We start from the raw sequence: 18,852 nt of genomic DNA, 5'->3' as shown, positions 1-18,852 counted from the left end.
CCCACCTCTCTAGTCTATCACCAATGGATTTCATGTAACCCACCTACTGTCCCTTCCTTTGACTGCAATGTATAAATATAGATGTAACCCACCATTCTCAGGAGTATTATCTCAATCCGTTGAGGTTCTGCTTCCTGGCGATTGTTGACAGTTTGGCTCAAATAAACTCACAAAAATTCTTTACAGATTTGAATATTTATGTTAACACTAGGGACAGTGAAACAAGAAGGGCTGGGAAATGAGCCTAGGCTGGTCTGCTTTGGCTCACTAGGAAGTGAGAAATGGAGACCTTGGGGACAGGTTGAGGGGGTTTGTCTGGGATGAACTGCTGCTGCCTATTGCTACCCTTGGTTGCAAGCCTCCTGGGGCCCTTAAAAGTTTAGGAGATGCATGTCTGTGGGGGAAGAAGAGGGTGGGAGAAGCGTGAGCTTACTCCTGGAAACGATTGCCCACCACACTGCAATTTTTAATTCATGGGTCTCACTCCCCCCTATATTATAAATCTTTGTAACTCCAGTGCTTAGAAAACTGCCTATAACATAGAAGGCACTCAATAAATATTCATTCTGGAATGAATACAGAAAAGAAGATAATTTGGATCGCCTTAGTTTAGATCCTTTTGAATGGAGATTTGTAATCTTCAAAGGAGCTATAATTAAAAAAAAATTATGAAGGGTGTTCTGACAGAAGAAAAATGTAAAAGGAGATAGAATTTCTCCCTAATTGAAGTAATCCTCTCCCAACCCCTGTACAGATAATCTAAAGAAGAGTAGGAAGCTGGAGCTTCTACATGTATAGGCATGGTGTTTTCTTAGCAAATTATTGTTTGCCTTTTCAAATGTAGTATCCCATGCGCAAAAGAGAGTTGGTATTACTGCTTATTCTTGATTAGAGTTCCGGTGCATGGATTCTTGCACCAGTGGGATCCCTCCGCCTGGCCGGCGCCCTCTGGCAATCCGGGACCGCTGGGGGATGTCAGACTGCCAGTTTCAACCCATCACCACACGGAAACTGGCAGTCTGACATTCCCTGAGGGATGTAGTAATGCGCAAAGCAGCAGGTGGCGAGGGAGGAGCCTGAGCCCCAGCCGGGTGCCATGCTGCTCCTACTCAATTCGGCCCTACTGTGCCGCGCCCCCTCTGGCCCATTGTGGGAGCACACTGACCACCAGGGGGCAGCTCCTGCATTAAGCATCTTCCCCTGATGGTCAGTGCACATCATAGTGACTGGTCATTCTGCCGTTTGGTTGATTTCTGTATTAGCCTTTTATTATACACGATAGATTGTTCTAGGTGAAGAGCTTGAATGTTAAGAAGAATATCATCTCCAAAGGGAGATGATTTTGAATGAACTAAATAGGGAAATAAATGATAGGATTTGTAAAAGTACTAAGAAAATATATAGGAAAGATATGGGGGGAAAGTACTTAAAATGAGACATAAACTAAGTGGTTAAATTTAATCAAATAGATTGCAAGATAGTATAACAGCCTTAGCTCTGGGAGAATGTCAAGCCAATTCAAATTTTACTTGTTCCATTAAAGTATTCAGGGTTCTGTGTAGAATTTGGGGTCAAATTTATGGCTCTTAACCTTTTTATAGGTCACTAACATGTTTATAATTTAATAAAAGATATAGACTCTCTCCCAGAAAATGTACATATGTACATATATAAAAGTTTGCATATTATGTTTAGGAGATTCATAGGTATAGATAGGTATTCTATATAATATCCTATATAATAAAAGGCTAATATGCAAATCAACCAAATGGCAGAACGACCAGTCACTATGACAAGCACTGACCACCAAGGGGCAGATGCTCAATGCAGGAGCTGCCCCCTGGTGGTCAGTGCACTCCCACAGGGGGAGCACTGCTCAGCCAGAAGCCCTGAGCCAGGCTCAAGGCTGGCGAGCACAGTGGCAGTGGCAGGAGCCTCTCCCGCCTCCAAGGCAGGGCTAAGGATGTCCAACTGATGGCTAAGCTGTCAGTTGGACATTGCCTGAAGACCCCTGGACTGCGAGAGGGCGCAGGCTGGGCTGAGGATCCCCTCCCCTGAGTGCATGAATTTGGTGCACTGGGCCTCTAGTTTATAATAACAGCCTGGCCGGCATGGCTCAGTGGTTGAGTATTGACCTATGAACCAGGAGGTCACAGTTTGATTTCTGATCAGGGCACATGGCCGGGTTGCAGGTTTGATCCCCAATGTGGGGTGTGCAGGAGGCAGCTGATCAATGATTCTCTCTCATCATTGATGTTTCTATCTCCCTCTCCCTCTCCCTCTTCCTTCTTATCTCTGAAATCAGTAAAAATATATTTTAATAATAATAACAACCAAAATTTATTGAGTCTTTACTATGTGGCAGTCCATACTATTCTATCTCACCTAATTATTTCCCTTTGCTTGGATTCCATATTTAGTAAATAACTTTGGATTAAAATTCAGATTCCTAGGTAGGTCAGCCTATGGAGAGGATGCACTGGTCATAAGAACCTCAAATGTAGTTACATTTTTCAATATCAGCAAACTGGCCCTCTGGTCTTTGAGTCTCATGAGCTTGATTAATGTGCGTCTGCCCCTGAGAGATTGACTTATTCTTAGTAGGCTGACTGAATCAAATCTCTGCGTGCAAGGCTGAGGGCCCTGAAAAGTCTGGTCAATTCACCAGGGTCATAGGTATATCCCTGAAAAGCCTCTCAAATGACAGCATGCCAACTTTTCCCATCACATACAGCCCTGATGTACCGTGTGGCATATGAACTTGGAGTTAGATCTGGTTTCAAATTTTGGCTTATCAGCCAGATACATGACCTTAGGAAAATTGTTTAACCATTCTAAGTGTGTTTCTTCGTTTTAAATGGGGGATAATAACTGTGCCTAACTAGGAGGGTAGTTGTGAAAATAAAATGAAATTATTTAGGTAAGGCATTAGCCCAGTGACTACAATGATTACTACCTGCTTTCTTAAACCTGAAGCAAACACCTTATCTATGTTACCTTGGGCTTCTTACCTTTAAGAATCTTAGTTTCTTTAACTGTAAAATTAGAACAAAAAGACCTTATCTCTTAGGGCTGTTGTGAGGATTCAAGATATATTTAGGATAACTCATTGGGAGCCTACTATATGCCAGGAACTGTGCCAATTAGCTCTACCCTTATAGTAATCTTGACACATAAGAGGTACTCAATAAATGATAATTATTATTATTTAACTAAACAATTCAGATAAAACATACAGACCAAGAAAATCTTAAAGTTTCTTTAAACTTTCTTTGAACCAAATCTTGAGGTAAAGTACACGACAGCATTCCACATTCTTTTAGAGTGCTTTACTTCTATTTCTGACCAAGTAAAAACAGCTTAAGAAAAACACCCACATCCCTCCTTTAGCATATTCTCTTATTTCCCTTCTTTTATATTTTCTTTTCCACTTCTTTCCTCCTTTTCTCAGGGGTTGGGGGAGGTGTGATGATAAAGAGGAAGAGATGGGGTTGGATATTAGAAATAAAGAGGGGCCAAGAAAGATTGTTTTATTTATCCCCCTCTGGTTGAACAGAATATGGCCTATAGCATATCATTGAGGGTAAAACCCAGAACAGCCTGACCTCCCAACCTCAAATTTGGGTGATGGGGTCATGAAGCATAGGTTAGGGTGATGGAAGGGCAGATGATATCTTTCTGGGAGTGGGATGTACTTAATCATGACAGTGAGGCTAAAAGAGCATAACTTTGAAGTCAAAGATACCAGGATTAAAATCCTGGCTCTGTTTTTGTTTTTAAATATATTTTTATTTATTTCAGAGAGGAAGGGAGAGGGAGAGAAAGATAGAAACATCAATGGTGAGAGAGAATCATTGATCAGCTGCCTTCTGCATGCCCCACACTGGGGATCAAGCTCACAACCTGGGCATGTACCCTGACCGGGAATCAAACCCGTGACCTCCTGGTTCACAGGTTGATGCTTAACCACTGAGCCACAACAGCCGGGCTAGCTCTGTTTTTTAATTGTGTGATTGAGTAAGTACTAAATACTCTGAGCCTCTGTTCCTCCTTTATAAATTAGGAATAATAATATCTATCTGAAATACTTGCTGGAGTGGGGACCTTGAGGGGCCTGGGCAAAGGCAAGCTTGAGGGACAATTGGTAGTCGTGGTATTTTTGACTTGCTAAGGGGTAAGCTTACAGATAAAATTTCTGAGAAGGGGTCCAATGAGGAGAAAAAGACAGGGTGAGCATGCTCAAGAATAAGGAAGATGCTTTGAGATTAGAGAAAGATAGTGAGAAAAGAATATTGCCAAAAGAGAAGAATTTTGGAGAAAGAGAAGAGATGGTTTTAAAAAAAGGAATATGTTTAACAAGTTTTGTTAAGTAATTCATCCCTTTTGTTTCCTCCAAAAGTATGCAGAAAAATCTACATTTTTCCCCACATTTTGAGATGGAATTCTAAAGTTTTTTGGGAGCAGGGGAAGGATGGAGCAACATACTGAGAACACCTTCATAGAAAAAACAGGAAGGCCCAAGGAGACTGAGTGAATTACATAAGATAATGCATGAAAGACCTGGCCATGGTAAGCAATCAATAAATATAAATTCTCTTCATTTTGATGGAGAAGAATATAAGTTCAAGTGACAAGGTCACCACTCTAGTAACCCTGGTTTAATATTTTTCTCTAACTATATTGCCTCTTAATTTATGCTAATGATGTTGAATCAGGAGACATCCCTAGAGAATAAACTGACTTCATATTTATGAGACTGCAAATGTCTTAGATGACTTTTTGTTTTAGCAAGACAAATACACAAATGAAATAAGACCACTATCATGGTCTTATTCATTCCTCATCTTGTTATTTACCCTGGTGTGCAGTTTTATAGCCTGACTAGAGGCCCAGTGCATGAAATTCCTGTACTGGGAGGGGGGTTCCCTCAGCCCGGCCCATGTCCTCTCGCAGCCCGGGACCCCTTGCTTCTTACTGCTCCTCCCCATCCCCTCGCTGGCTGCTCCTTACCACTCAGCTTGCTGCTCTTTTGTGCTGCCACAGAGGCGGGAGAGGCTTCTGCCACCACTGCTGCACTTGCCAGTCGTAAGTTCAGCTTCTGGCTGGAGCGCACTGACTACCAGGGGTCAGCTCCTGCATTGAGTGTCTGCCCCCTGGTGGTCAGTGTGCATCATAGCGACTGGTCGTTCTGCTGTTTGGTCGATTTGTTTATTAGCCTTTTATTATATACTAGAGGCCCGGTACACAAATTTGTGCACAGGTCAGGGCCGGCAGGCCAGGGGGAGGAGATGCAGGAGGTTGGCTGGCCACCCCCGATCAGGGGGCTGGGGCCAATCGGGGCTTGGGTGGGCAGGGTGAGGGGCCGCGGGAGGTTGGCTGGCCACAGTGTGTGTCATAGTGACCAATCATTCCGGTTGTTCTGGTCATTCTGGTTGCTTGGCTTTTATATATAGAGAGGATATTCTGGCTTTTTATCTCTAGACCTTCATCAATTGGATCATTCTAGTTTTAAAATCTGTATCTGCAAGCCTTGTCTAGGAGCTACTAGTCTCCTCAACTGTAAAATGAGAATAACAATAATATCCATCTAATGCATAAAGTGAGGTTATATATGTAAAGTTCCTAGATCAAGACCTAGCATTCAGTAAACACTCAATACACATTAACTACATTATAATTAGACTTTAAGATAGAATCCTATATAATAAAAGGTTAATATGCAAATTGACTGAACTGCAGAACAACTGGTTGCTATGATGCGCATTGACCACCAGGGGGAAGATGCTCAATACAGGAGCTGCCCCTGGTGCTCAGTGTGCTCCCACAGGGGGAGTGCCACTCAGCCAGAAGCTGGGCTTATGGCTGGCTAGTGCAGTGGTGGTGGTGAGAGCCTCTCCCACCTCCATGGCAGCGCTAAGGATATCTGACTACTGGCTTAGGCCCACTTCCCATAGGGTAGTCAGTCAGACATCCCCCAAGGGCTCCCGGACTGCAAGAGGCACATTTTGTGCACTGGGCCTCTAGTTTCATTATAAAACTCCTCTCCTCTCCGACTCCTTAAATTATTTCCTTTTTGTCACGTCTCTATTTCTCCTCCCACCTCCATGGCAGCGCTAAGGATATCTGACTACTGGCTTAGGCCCACTTCCCATAGGGTAGTCAGTCAGACATCCCCCAAGGGCTCCCGGACTGCAAGAGGCACATTTTGTGCACTGGGCCTCTAGTTTCATTATAAAACTCCTCTCCTCTCCGACTCCTTAAATTATTTCCTTTTTGTCACGTCTCTATTTCTCCTGTCATTATCTTACTGGAGTCAATTCAAAATGGTTTTATTCTTTTTGAAACTTTCTACAAATATAAGAAAAAACAAATCTACCTGTGACCTAATTCCCACTGATTTCCTTTGCCTTCTAACTCTAGATAGACAGTGTTGGCCTCTTCATTGTTCCCTCCCCACATCTGAAGAAAGAACATTGCTCTTTAACTTGAACTGTTTTATTTGAATGCAACCCACTGAGCCAATGAGTCATTTTCTCTTTTTAAAGCAAGCCTGAAAAATCTTCCATTTCTCTTCAGTTTAAAATTATTCTGTTTGTGAAGTATTTTATGTCCTATGTATAAAGATACCCTATAAAACAGAGAAGATTGCCTTCACCACTCAATGACTAGCGACAATGGGTACCCTACCAAGACTAAAATTTTGAGTTAAAGGAACATCATTTAGTTGTCTTTTTTTATGGAGGCAAGGCACATAGTCTCTTCTTTTCACTAGTGAATTTCCAGAATCTTGATATACATTTTCAATTAATATTTATTTAATGAATTTAATGACTGATTTCCCTCTCCTCAATCTTTTAACTTGCTTAATATAATTTGTGTAGTTAGTCTTTTCACATTGGAATCTCCTGTGATCAAAGGAGTATTGAAAAATGAGAGATATATCAAACTGCAGAAGGTGCAGCAATACTCTTAGGGTTAATTTAGAAAATGCCTAATGAGAGACACATTCATTTCAGTACAATTTGCAGAATCTGCACTAGCATATCAAATATCATCTAATATATATGTCAATCTCCATTACATTTATTTTATAATTGGAAGTTTGGGGAATGTAATAGACAGCAGAGTGACTGCAGTTAATAATAAAAAATAATATATGTCAGTGACTCATTTATCTGCTACTCTCTGATATACTGACTCAGTTTTCAAGTGATATCACTATGTTTTGCAACCATCAGAGTAATAATTGACGGAAGCAAAAATCTTCAACGGATGTTGAAATGATTGTGTGAAAGCTTATCATAGAACAAGGTATTTACACCAGTCTCAAAGTATAACCTCACAAATTACTTGTTGATTAGAAAGGGGAAAAGGTCTTTTACAATGCAGAAATTTTGTGAACACCATCTTAATCACATGATCAAACTTAACATCACTAATAATGGGACAAACTTGCCTATAATTTTCCTGCCAAAATTATTAAATAATGAGAAAAAAATCAACCCCATTTGAGGGACATTCAGAAAAAACAGTTCGCCTGTGATCTTCAAAAATGTCAGAATCATAGAAGTCTAACATCAGAACTGATTATATTGGAATTGTTTTCTACTCTACTTTAATCCTCTGTTATTAACCTTTGTGAAATACAAAGGCAGAATATTGGGGCTTACGTCATAGTTGCTCCTGGATCAGCAGTCATTTGATTGGTCACAAACACAGCCACATTATATTCTGCATCAAGAAATAAAATTAAGAAACTAAGATAATGGCAAAGTAAATATAAAAAGTTCTTTGCTTAGATTTCAGAGGTTAGGAATATTGTAGCTTATTTTATAAACAAAATTATATTCCTATTTTTCCTTAATTAAATAAATTGAGTCAAACTTGTTATTATTTTAAATATATATATATATTATTGATTTTTTACAGAGAGGAAGGGAGAGGGATAAAGAGTTAGAAACATCGATGAGAGAGAAACATCAATCAGCTGCCCCCTGCACACCTCTTACTGGGGATGTGCCCGCAACCAAGGTACGTGCCCTTGACCGGAGTCGAACCTGGGACCTTTCAGTCTGCAGGACAATGCTCTATCCACTGAGCCAAACCGGTTAGGGCAAAGTTATTATTATTACTTAGGTACCTTATTGTATTAGAATCAATATTTTTTATTTTTTTAAAGAGCGGTATTCCCATGAGAATAATTTTAATTTTAGAAAATGTATTGCCTCCTGATATTATTCTGAGTTTCTCTGCAAAGTCTACTCAGGAAACAGTCACAGATGCTATTCTGATAGTGCAATTTATTAAAATCTACCTTCTGAGCTGAAACCAGTTTGGCTCAGTGGATAGAGTGTCGGCCCGCGGACTGAAAGGTCCCAGGTTCGATTCCGGTCAAGGGCATGTACCTGGGTTGCGGGCACATCCCCAGCAGAAGATATGCAGGAGGCAGCTGATCGATGTTTCTCTCTCATCAATGTTTCTAGCTCTCTATCTCTCTCCCTTCCTCTCTGTAAAAAATCAATAAAATATATTTAAAAAAATCTACCTTCTGAGATTTTTTGGAGTCGTGATAACATCTGGGCCAATTTTTGTTGTCGTTCAGCCAACTCCCCACGACCACTGAAATCCACTCGAAAAAGGGCCATTATCGAATCAATGATCTGCACAGAATTCATGTAAAAATAAATATGCATTTGTAAAGGAAGAAGTTAATATGAATCAGAATCAATAGAAGAAAAATAATATACTAAATAGCTCTGTGAATGAGCAATATTTAAAGGCTTGTACCAACAGCTTGAAGATGCCAGCTTCTTCATGGAACTTTGCTGCTACATAGTCAAGTAGCTCCATCTGATGTTCACCTGGTGGGAAATGCAGTGAGAAAATGTTATAAAAGCTGGAAGAAGCAGAGGCTAAGATCAATTATGTCCTTGGCAGCCAGGCAAAGAGAATCCTGGAAGGATTTCTTTCTTTTGTTAATCCTCACTCGAGGATATTTTTTCCATTGATCTTTTTTTAAAATATTTTTTTTTATTGATTTAAGAGAGAGGGAGAGGGATAGAGAGATAGAAGCATCAATGAGAGAGGAACATCATCCATCAGCTGCCTCCTGCATGCACCCCTACCAGTGATAGAGCCCTCAGACCCGGGCATGTGCCCTGACCAGGAATCCAACTAGTGACCTCTTAGTTCCTGGGTTAACGCTCAACTGTTGAGCCACACCAGCTGGGCTCCATTGATCTTTAGAGAGTGGAAGGGAGGGATAAGGGAGAGAGAGAAAGAGAGAGAAAAACATTGATATGTGAGAGACACATTGATTGGCTGCTTCCTGCATGTGCCCCTACTGGGGCTGGGGAACCTGCAAGTGAGGTACATGCCCTTGACTGGGAATTGAACCCGAGACCCTTCCTTTCGTGGCTGATGCTCTAACCAATGAGGCAAACTAGCCAGGGCAGGATTTTCTTTTTAAAAAATAATTTTGTATTGATTTCAGAGAGGAAAGAAGAGGGAGAGATAGAAAAAGCAATGATGAGAGAGAATCATTGATTGGCTGCCTCCTGCATGCCCCACACTGGGGATTGAGCCTGAAACCTGGGCATGTGTCCTGACCAGGAATCAAACCATGACCTCCTGGTTCATAGGTCGATGCTCAACCACTGAGCCAAGCCAGCCCAGCAGGATTTTCTTAGTTATTTAATTATTTAACTTTATTAAATAGTAGAGGCCCGGTGCACAAAAATTTGTGCACTCAGGAAGGTCCCTCAGCCTGGCCTGTGCCCTCTCACAGTCTGGGACCCCTCAGGGAATGACCACCTGCCGGCTTAGGCCCGCTCCCAGGGGAATTGGGCCTAAGCTGGCAGTCAGACTTCCTTCTGGCAGCCCGGGAGCCCTCGGGGGATGTCCACTTGCAAGCGGAGAGCAGGCCTAGCTGTAGTCAGACATCCTTTGCGCTGCTGAGGAGGTGGGAGAGGCTTCCACCACCACCGCTGTACTGGCAGCCGTCAGCCAGGCTTGTGGCTGAGCAGAGCTCCCCCTGTGGGAGCGCACTGACTACCAGGGGGCAGCTCCTGCATTGAGCATCTGCCCCCTGGTGGTCAGTGTGTATCATAGTGACCAGTCATTCCCAGTCGCTCTGCTGTTAGGATCAATTTGCACATTACCCTTCTATTATATGGACTAGAGGTCCGGTATACAAAATTTGTGCACTGGAGTGGGAGGGGGTGTACCTCAGCCCGGCCTGTGCCCTCTCGCAGTCCGAGAGCCACCGGGGGATGTCCAACTGATGCAGAGGCAGGAGAGGCTCCCATCACCACTGCTGCACTTGCCAGCCGTGAGCCCAGCTCAGGGCTTCTGGCTGAGTGGTGCTCCCCCTGTGGGAGCACACTGACCATCAGGGGGCAGCTCCTGCATTCAGCATCTGCCCCCTGGTGGTCAATGCGCGTCATAGTGACTGGTCGTTCCACAGTGGGGTCGATTTGCATATTAACTTTTATTATATGGGATGACTTCATATTCTGCATTAGAATATATGCCAAGTACTACATTATCCATGTTACTCTCCATTTCAAAGATAAAGGTAAGAAATAATTTCATGGCATTTTAATATCTAAGCTGGCAGTCAGACATAATGATACAATTTGTGGACTGACTAAATTAATTTGGAGAAAAGTAAAATAAAAAGAGAAAATAACAGTGTCAAAAAGTTGTGACTATCACTCATATAGTAAATCAGTGCTGCCAACCTTAAACAACCCAAGCTTCCAATTGCAGGGGGTTCTTACTAGTATATGCACGTGCATAAAGCACATTGTCCAGTACTGCATCATGGTCTACATTGAAGCGATCAGCAATGTCCCGGAGGCGATCTGGACGGCTGGAAGGTGCCAAAATTAAGGAACTAATAAAGCAATTTTAAAAAAGTTTAGACAACTACAAAAAATAATACTGTAAGGAAATGAACAGAAAGGCAAAACAATGTACCTGCAAAGGTATTAGGAGGATACTAATAATCACTTCACATCTACACCACATTTTATTTTTCATAAGTGCCTCAATGAATACCTTAGGTAGTGATAATGGTTAGAGAAATGATAAGGCCGTAAACATTTAAATGTTAAATTATCTAATTTTTACAATAACCATGGAAGCCAGTTGTATGGCCTATATTACATTTTACAAATGAGGACAGGACAGAGATTAAGCAAATGTCTCAGGATATGCGGCAAATCAATTACAAGAGAAAAACTAAATATTAAGATTTGTGAATCTCGCCAAAACCGGTTTGGCTCACTGGATAGAGCGTCGGCCTGTGGACTGAAGGGTCCCAGGTTCGATTCCGGTTAAGGGCATGTACCTGGGTTGCGGGCACATCCCCAGTGGGGAGTGTGCAGGAGGCAGCTGATCGATATTTCTCTCTCATCGATGTTTCTAGCTCTCTCTCTCCCTTCCTCTCTGTAAAAAATCAATAAAAATATATTAAAAAAAAAAGATTTGTGAATCTCTTTTGTTCTCAATTCTATAATAGATGTATTCTAGGAAGATACTATCACTGAATTATAATTTAAGTTGCTTCAAAGTGAATTAATTCACTCTGTTCATACTCTCATTGTTCAATATGATTAATCATGTTTTGCCAGTGAATGGTAAATTTGACTACATGAACCAAAGGGTCAGAAAGGTAACTTCAAAGGTCAAAAGGGAATTACCAACCTTCTTCTAAGGAGTTGTGTTAATTTTCTGAAATTAGTAAATTCATAGGAAAGCAAATGCAGTGTACCTGCAAAGGTATTCTGGAAGATGCTAATTATCACTTAGATCTATCTAAACTGTAAATGAGTAAAAACATTTTTTACCATGTCAGTGTTTACAAAAACTTGGTTATTATGTAACTAGAAGTATAAAAATTGTGCTTATGCTGAAGGGAAGTTCAAATCAATCTACAAATATTTATTAACTGAACACCATATGAAATAAATCACCATAATCATAAATTATCAATGCAGGCATTATGGTGCATATAAGGAGTCATAAGATAATCCACACCAAAAGGTAAGCATAAAACATAATTAAGTAGGCAAAATATAAACATTAAAAAGAAAAATATCAAGAGAGAACCAAATACATGTAAGAGACACTGAAAGAATGAAAACATTCTGAGGCACTCGTGTGTCCTTGTCCCTCCCTACTTGGTCTTGTATAGGACTTGGCTCCTGTTTCTCTTTACCGTTCTTGATAAAATCCAAATTGCCCAAACAATGGTTTCTAATCTGTAAGAACAATTCCTCCCTCTCCAAGAACCAACCTTAAACAACTATTTCTGAAGCTAGCTGGAGCCCAGCTGAGCTCCTCTCATTACAGCCCTATACAACATTCCACACTCCTTGCCCAAGTTAGAAATTTCCTTCAGAGTCTTCTTATGCCCAGTATTTCCAAACAAAGTATTCTGCAAACAGTTCTCTGGTGTTTTTCTTCTACTGGAGTTTTTTGGGTAGTAAATTTAGAGGATTTATATGATCCAGAAACACTGTGAGGTGGGGATAGAAGGAGCAAATACCCAATAGGATAGAAATATACCATGAAAATTTGTATATGACAGGCCAAATGAACATTCAAGAGTGAGAGCAAAATAATGTATCTTCAGAATGCCAGAGCTCAAGTTTACCACCTCATTACTTTTCTGATAAAATGACTTGAGTAGGTACTCCAGGAAAACAGAAATACAGAAAAGATTTGGGATGCGAAAAACAATAATGAATAAAGAAAAGGAGAGTCTTAATAGTTAAGTCTAAATAATTGAAACTCTTCTTTTTGTTTATCCTTCACATCCAGATTTCCTCCTATTTCCTCTATCTCCATGGTTTCTTCTTTTTAAGTCCTTCTTTCTAAATACTGGCATACCCCAAAGTTGTGTTCTCAGTTCTCTCTTCTAAGTTCTCTTGCCCCCTTGGCTCTTACATCCGTATCTCTGGGTCCTATCCCTTTCTTAAGATGAGTCCAATATTTGCAATTGTCATTTGAATGTCTTCCTGTACCACACATTCAACACATTAAAATGAAAAATCACCATTTCTCTGAAACATGATCTGCTCAATTCTGTCATTAGCATCATGATTCTCCCATTACCTACACAAAAAACCTTGTGTGGTTTCTCTCACCTTTCCTTTGTCTACCAAATACCATCATCAAGTCCTATCAATTTTCCTTCCTAATATTTCTTGTCCTTTTCTTTTTATTCCTACTGCTTCCAACCTAGATCAAGTTCTCACTACTTGCCTAGAATATTGCAAAGGTATCTAATTTACACTCATCATCCATCTGGTTTTACAGCCCTTTATGTCTAAGACCCAAGTCACCTGGTACCAGCCTTGCATTCTGGAATACCTTCCACTTCAAATTCTTTGTTATCTGACTAGGTTCTGCCCTTTTCCCTTCTGTGCTTGTGTTCCTTTCATACATTTCCCCTTATTTTGGACCACACTCTGAGTGAGTCAATAATCTTCTGTCTAATTATAAGTAAAACTAGAGGCCCGGTGTAAAACATTCGTGCAGTTGTGGTGGGGATGGGGGTCCCTCAGCCCGGCCTGTGCCCTTTTGCCCTCGGGGGATGTCGGACATCCTTAGCGCTGCCAGGCTTGTGGCTGAGTGGCGCTCACCCTATGGGAGTGCATTGACCACCAGGGGGAAGCTCCTGCATTGAGCGTCTGCCCCCTGGTGGTTAATGCATGTCATAGTGACTGGCCATTGCACCATTTGGTCAATTTGCATATTACCCTTTATTATATAGAATATTTGGAGAAGAGGATTAAAAATGAATATGTATTTTAATCTCATGTATTTGTTTTGTCAATTTCACAGCAAATCCTTCCAGAGAAATGAAATCTTTTTAAATAAAAAGTGATTTGAGACCTTGCCCAGCAATTGTTTTCCCCTTGGCTTTTCTCATTATTGCTGGTTTCCAAGATGATTATAAAAATGATATATTTAAACAAACTATTTTATAGTAACAGTACTATATCACACTACTATGACAGCAAGTTGTTTAAATAAAAAGGTTACAAAGTATTTTCTGTATCGATGAAGATAATCTTTCCTCCTGAGTAGCCACCTGCTCCTGGAAGTTGAGCTGTCACTAGGAAGCAATTAAGAGTTAAGTAATATTAATAGGAATGAATACACTTTATACAAATAAATGTATAAATTAACATGGGATTTATGCTGGTTGCAGTTCTTTAGTTAAGCTAGCAAAGAATCATGATCCTTTAGTTTCTAATCAGCATGTTATATTTTTATACTACTAAGCAATGGCAAAATTAAAGCATTCTGCCAGCAGAATAGTAATTCAACAGAGAATGTCAACCTCTCTCACAAGGGGAGATATTCACGAAAGATAGTTCTCCTAAAAAATAGAAATAAAATTTACTAACTTTCTTCCTACAAAAAATAATCACACAAATATAATTTATGCTGTATAATCCATTTAATATTTTGATTAATTTTAGTCAAAATTTAAAATGCATTTTCTTTCTTATGTAGTGGTAGCTCATACTAAGGAATTATTTTACATTAAGTACATGCATTATTTCATTTATTTTTTCAAAACAACTGTAAATTTGGTACTATCATTATTCCTATTTTATTGATGGGAACAATTAGGAAGGTGAAGCAACTTGCCCAAGTCACACAGCTATTAATGGTAGAGTCAAGAATGAAGCCAGGTATTTTGGTTCCAGAATCCCTTTCTTACCCATTTTGCCATGTCCCTTGTACTTAAGTCAAAGAAATGCACAGTAATGTCTTTGTGGAAAAGGAGGTGTTTTACTTTGTTTTAGAAAATTTTATTTTTAAGTCTGTCTTAGGGCTAACCTTACTCCACAGGATTCTAGGCCTCAATAGATTTTGTGTCATTCTTGAAGATACAACATAGAAGATAGAATGGGAAAAATTGAGACAGTGAAACCCTCTCCCCACCAACACACTCATATACCCACTTACCTCATCCCTATTTCCACACAGATGTTCAGAGTGCAGCATATCACCTCAAACATCACACATTCAAAGACTAGCTTTGGTATCTGTGTAACTATGGGCAGTTAACCTCTCTGAGATTTATTTTCCTTGAAAATCTGTTCAGATTACATGAGATTATATGAGTATCAGGCACACCCTAACTGGTTTGGCTCAGTGGATAGACCAGTGATGGCGAACCTTTAGAGCTCGGCGTGTTAGCATTTTGAAAAACCCTAACTTAACTCTGGTGCCGTGTGACATATAGAAATTTTTTGATATTTGCAACCATAGTAAAACAAAGACTTATATTTTTGATATTTATTTTATATATTTAAATGCAATTTAACAAAGAAAAATCAACCAAAAAAATGAGTTCGCGTGTTACCTCTGACACACGTGTCATAGGTTCGCCATCACGGGGATAGATCAATGGCCTGTGGACTGAAGGGTCCCGGGTTTGATTCTGGTCAAGGGTGCAGCCTGAGTTTTTGGCTCAATCCCCCGGAGGGGGCGTGCAGGAGGCAGCCAATCAACGATTCTCTCTCATCATTGATGTTTCTCTCTCCCTCTCTAACCTCTTCCTTCCTCTCTGAAATCAATAAAAATATATTTAAAAATAAATAAAGTATCAGGCACAAGTTAGTAAGTGATAGCTATGATTATTTTTGTTATTATTATTATTTGTTGTTGTTGTTAATCCTCACCAGAGGATATTTTTCCATTGGTTTTTAGAGAGTGGAAGGAAGAGGGAGAGACAGAGAGAGAAACATTGATGTGAGAGAGACACATCAACTGGTTGCCTCTTGCAGGTGCCCTGACCAGGGCCAGGGATGGAGCCTGGACCTGTGATATGTGCCCTTGACCATCATTGAACCCGGGAGCCTTCAGTCCGAGGGCTGATGCTCTATCCACTGAGCCAAACTGGCTGGGACTTTGTTATTACTGTTGTTATGTATCCTTACCACAAAGTGTATGAGAGAGCTGGGTTTTTCCAGTACGAAATTCTGTGAAAATATAGAAAACAAAAACACATAGTTAATTTTTAGATATTTTCATAAATAATAAAACATGGCCTCAGAGTATAGTTTTCTTTTCCAAGTATCAAATTTTACACATAAAGTACCACATCATGAATGGATTCTGCATATATGAATACCAGTAGTAAAAATAACTTTTAAAGGTATTTTTTCACAGAATTGTCCTTTAGATAAAGATTAAGTTAAACGAAGTTTTCCTTAGGAATAGTCATATAAATGAGAGTTCAAGACCCTACCTACCATAGGAGAGCCTGGGGTTCTCCCACTGAACTGAGATCCTCAAAGGGAACTGAAGTAGTCTCATACTGGTGGTATGCCCTAGCCCAGTGATGGCAAACCTTTTGAGCTCGGCGTGACAGCATTTTGAAAAACCCTAACTTAACTCTGGTGCCGTGTCACATATAGAAATTTTTTGATATTTGCAACCATAGTAAAACAAAGACATATTTTTGATATTTATTTTATATATTTAAATGCCATTTAACAAAGAAAAATCAACTAAAAAATGAGTTCGCGTGTCACCTTTGATATGCATGTCATAGGTTCGCCATCACTGCCCTGGCCACCAAAACAGCAAATTCTCTCTGGAGGAAAACTTGCACTCTCACCACTTTCGGCCCACTGAACTCCCACAGATTAAAGTCAAGCATATACAAGACAATAAGCCACTAAGTTAATAAAAATAGAAATATCAATGCATATACAAGACAATAAGCCACTAAGTTAATAAAAATAGAAATAATGAAAACCAGATATATTTTTCTAAGTCAACAAAAACATCAACTAAACAACATATTTAATTCCCCCAGGGCTGCAAGTACTGGAATTGTCAGGCATAGTATGTAATATAGTTATGTATGAATTGTTTTGAAGAAAAAATAGAGGATATAAACAGGGAAGAGAAAATCTACTATGTTCACTCAACATGCATTTCTTAGAAATAAGATCTGTTTCATTATTCAACTATCTTTTGAAAGAATGCAAAAAAATTCTATCTTCTATAGAAGTCAGAGATGAAAAATGTCAATAAGACCCATCTATTAATATTGGAATATATTTTAATTATAGCATAGAATAACCCTGTATTATGAGAATTGATATGTAAACATAAGTTCTAAATTAGATATAATTTACTATTGGTTGTTTAATTATATACATATGTTTGTGTATATATATATATATATGTATAATTTTTCCCCAATAACAAAATATTAAGGTCTTGCTTACCTCCAAAAGCTTCTGTGATTGCCATGCTTTCAATTCCACCTCCTAGCAACTTACTGGATATAGAAAGCAAGCATTAGTAACAGGAACAGAAACAGAGAAATCAAGAAAGGAGAAAGCATTAATATCATTTCTTTCTATATCTATCTGTCTATCTATATCTATTCAACAGGAACAGGAATTCTTGGCTGAACAAATGGTACACCACCTGCTAAATCACAGGTTCTACTGTGTGAAGGCTGGTGGATCAACAGAACAACTTGTAAGCCCTGCTGTTCTTATTTCTGGTACCAATAGGAAATGGGCATTATAAGCCTTATGTCTCAGTTCTGGTCTTTAGAGCTGAATTGGAGTTTGACTAAATAGTCTTACTATTAACTGGGTTTTTCATATTGTGCTAGAACTATGTTTCTAAAAATCAACTAACTATTCAATTTTAAAAAAATATACTGAGAAACATGAAAAGTTTAGGATAAAGGAAATGATAAGTTAAATTATTTTTTAAAATTATATGTTAATTTAGTTTAGGCTAATTTAAAAAATTTAAAAAATTAGGCTGATTCCAGAAACTATATATTTTTGGTCTGAAGTTCTTGTAAGAAATTTAATCATTTCCAGAAGTAGCTTAAAATTTATTTGCTACAGTTGCCTTTTGAAAAAAAAAAACCCACACAAAAAGCTATTTCAAAAGAAGAAGCTATTTGTATTACCTTTGGTAGAAACAACAGCCAGATAGAGAAAAATAAATACAGTATTTCAAAGACTGTGCTTAGTGGTTATAAAATATATGAGATACACACTCAAATTCCTGGCTCCCAGTGGTGATATGGAAAACCATTTTCCTCTTCTCACTATACTCAAATGCAGTCAAGAATCCTGGCTCCTTCAGAAAGACAAAAAGGAAGGGTTTTAAAAGGGTATAAGATGATGGTTTTAATTTTAAATGCTGCAGAAAACTATAGATTTGTTTATCAGGATCATTATTTGATATAAGCTATAGTTCATTTGTCTTTGAAGGCAGCACAAGGTCATGTTTAAGAATACAGGCTCTTGAGCCACCCTACCTAGGTTCAGTGGCCCCAAAAACTCTACACAAAAGCTTGAATCAAAGCATATGCTTTTGCTTGGAGCCTGACAGCAGCATGGACCTCTCACTTTGTGGGCTCACTTAAAGGTATGGGTTTGGCTCAGCTGCCACAGTGAGCATATTCTTGGCCTATCTATCTCAACTGTATCCATCCACTGTTGGTCTTTTTCTAACCCAATGCTCTCTTATCAATTGGTCTATACCAGGAGAAAGTAACTTCTTTGGTGCTGAGTGCATTGCAACAGCTATGATATATTTGAGAAGACAAAACAAAAATAAGGAGGAGGAATATAAAAAAATAAATAATAAGGAGAAGAAAAGGCAGAGAAAGGGAAATATAAAGAGAGACAAAAAGGAAAGTTTGGTAAAAATAATTACCTTCATAGTGTTCTAGGTCTCTTAACCCTGCCTCAATCTTTCGGAAATTAATCGGGGAGAAGAGTACACTATGATCTATAGTAACTTAAGAGTTCCCACAATGGTTTCCAGTTCATAATG

At 39.3% G+C, this 18,852-nt stretch overlaps 1 protein-coding gene across 1 annotated transcript in view; it reads right to left on the bottom strand.

The window, feature by feature from the left end:
* Window positions 1-18,852, bottom strand: part of DMC1 (DNA meiotic recombinase 1) — a 31,131-nt gene that overhangs the window by 10,108 nt on the left and 2,171 nt on the right. The window contains exons 4-11 of the mRNA XM_006752737.2: window positions 18,068-18,150; window positions 17,271-17,323; window positions 15,969-16,010; window positions 14,056-14,128; window positions 10,782-10,873; window positions 8,788-8,861; window positions 8,546-8,660; window positions 7,671-7,731 (exon numbers count right to left, since the gene is read on the bottom strand). Of these exons, the coding sequence (XP_006752800.1) occupies window positions 7,671-7,731; window positions 8,546-8,660; window positions 8,788-8,861; window positions 10,782-10,873; window positions 14,056-14,128; window positions 15,969-16,010; window positions 17,271-17,323; window positions 18,068-18,150 (593 nt within the window). The remainder of the gene's footprint in view (window positions 1-7,670; window positions 7,732-8,545; window positions 8,661-8,787; window positions 8,862-10,781; window positions 10,874-14,055; window positions 14,129-15,968; window positions 16,011-17,270; window positions 17,324-18,067; window positions 18,151-18,852) is intronic.

This window comes from Myotis davidii, unplaced genomic scaffold (assembly GCF_000327345.1).
Source record: "Myotis davidii unplaced genomic scaffold, ASM32734v1 scaffold2370, whole genome shotgun sequence".
Taxonomy (NCBI): Eukaryota; Metazoa; Chordata; class Mammalia; order Chiroptera; family Vespertilionidae; genus Myotis; species Myotis davidii.
Note: the sequence above shows the minus strand (reverse complement) of the source record. Positions and strands in the feature narration are given on the sequence as shown.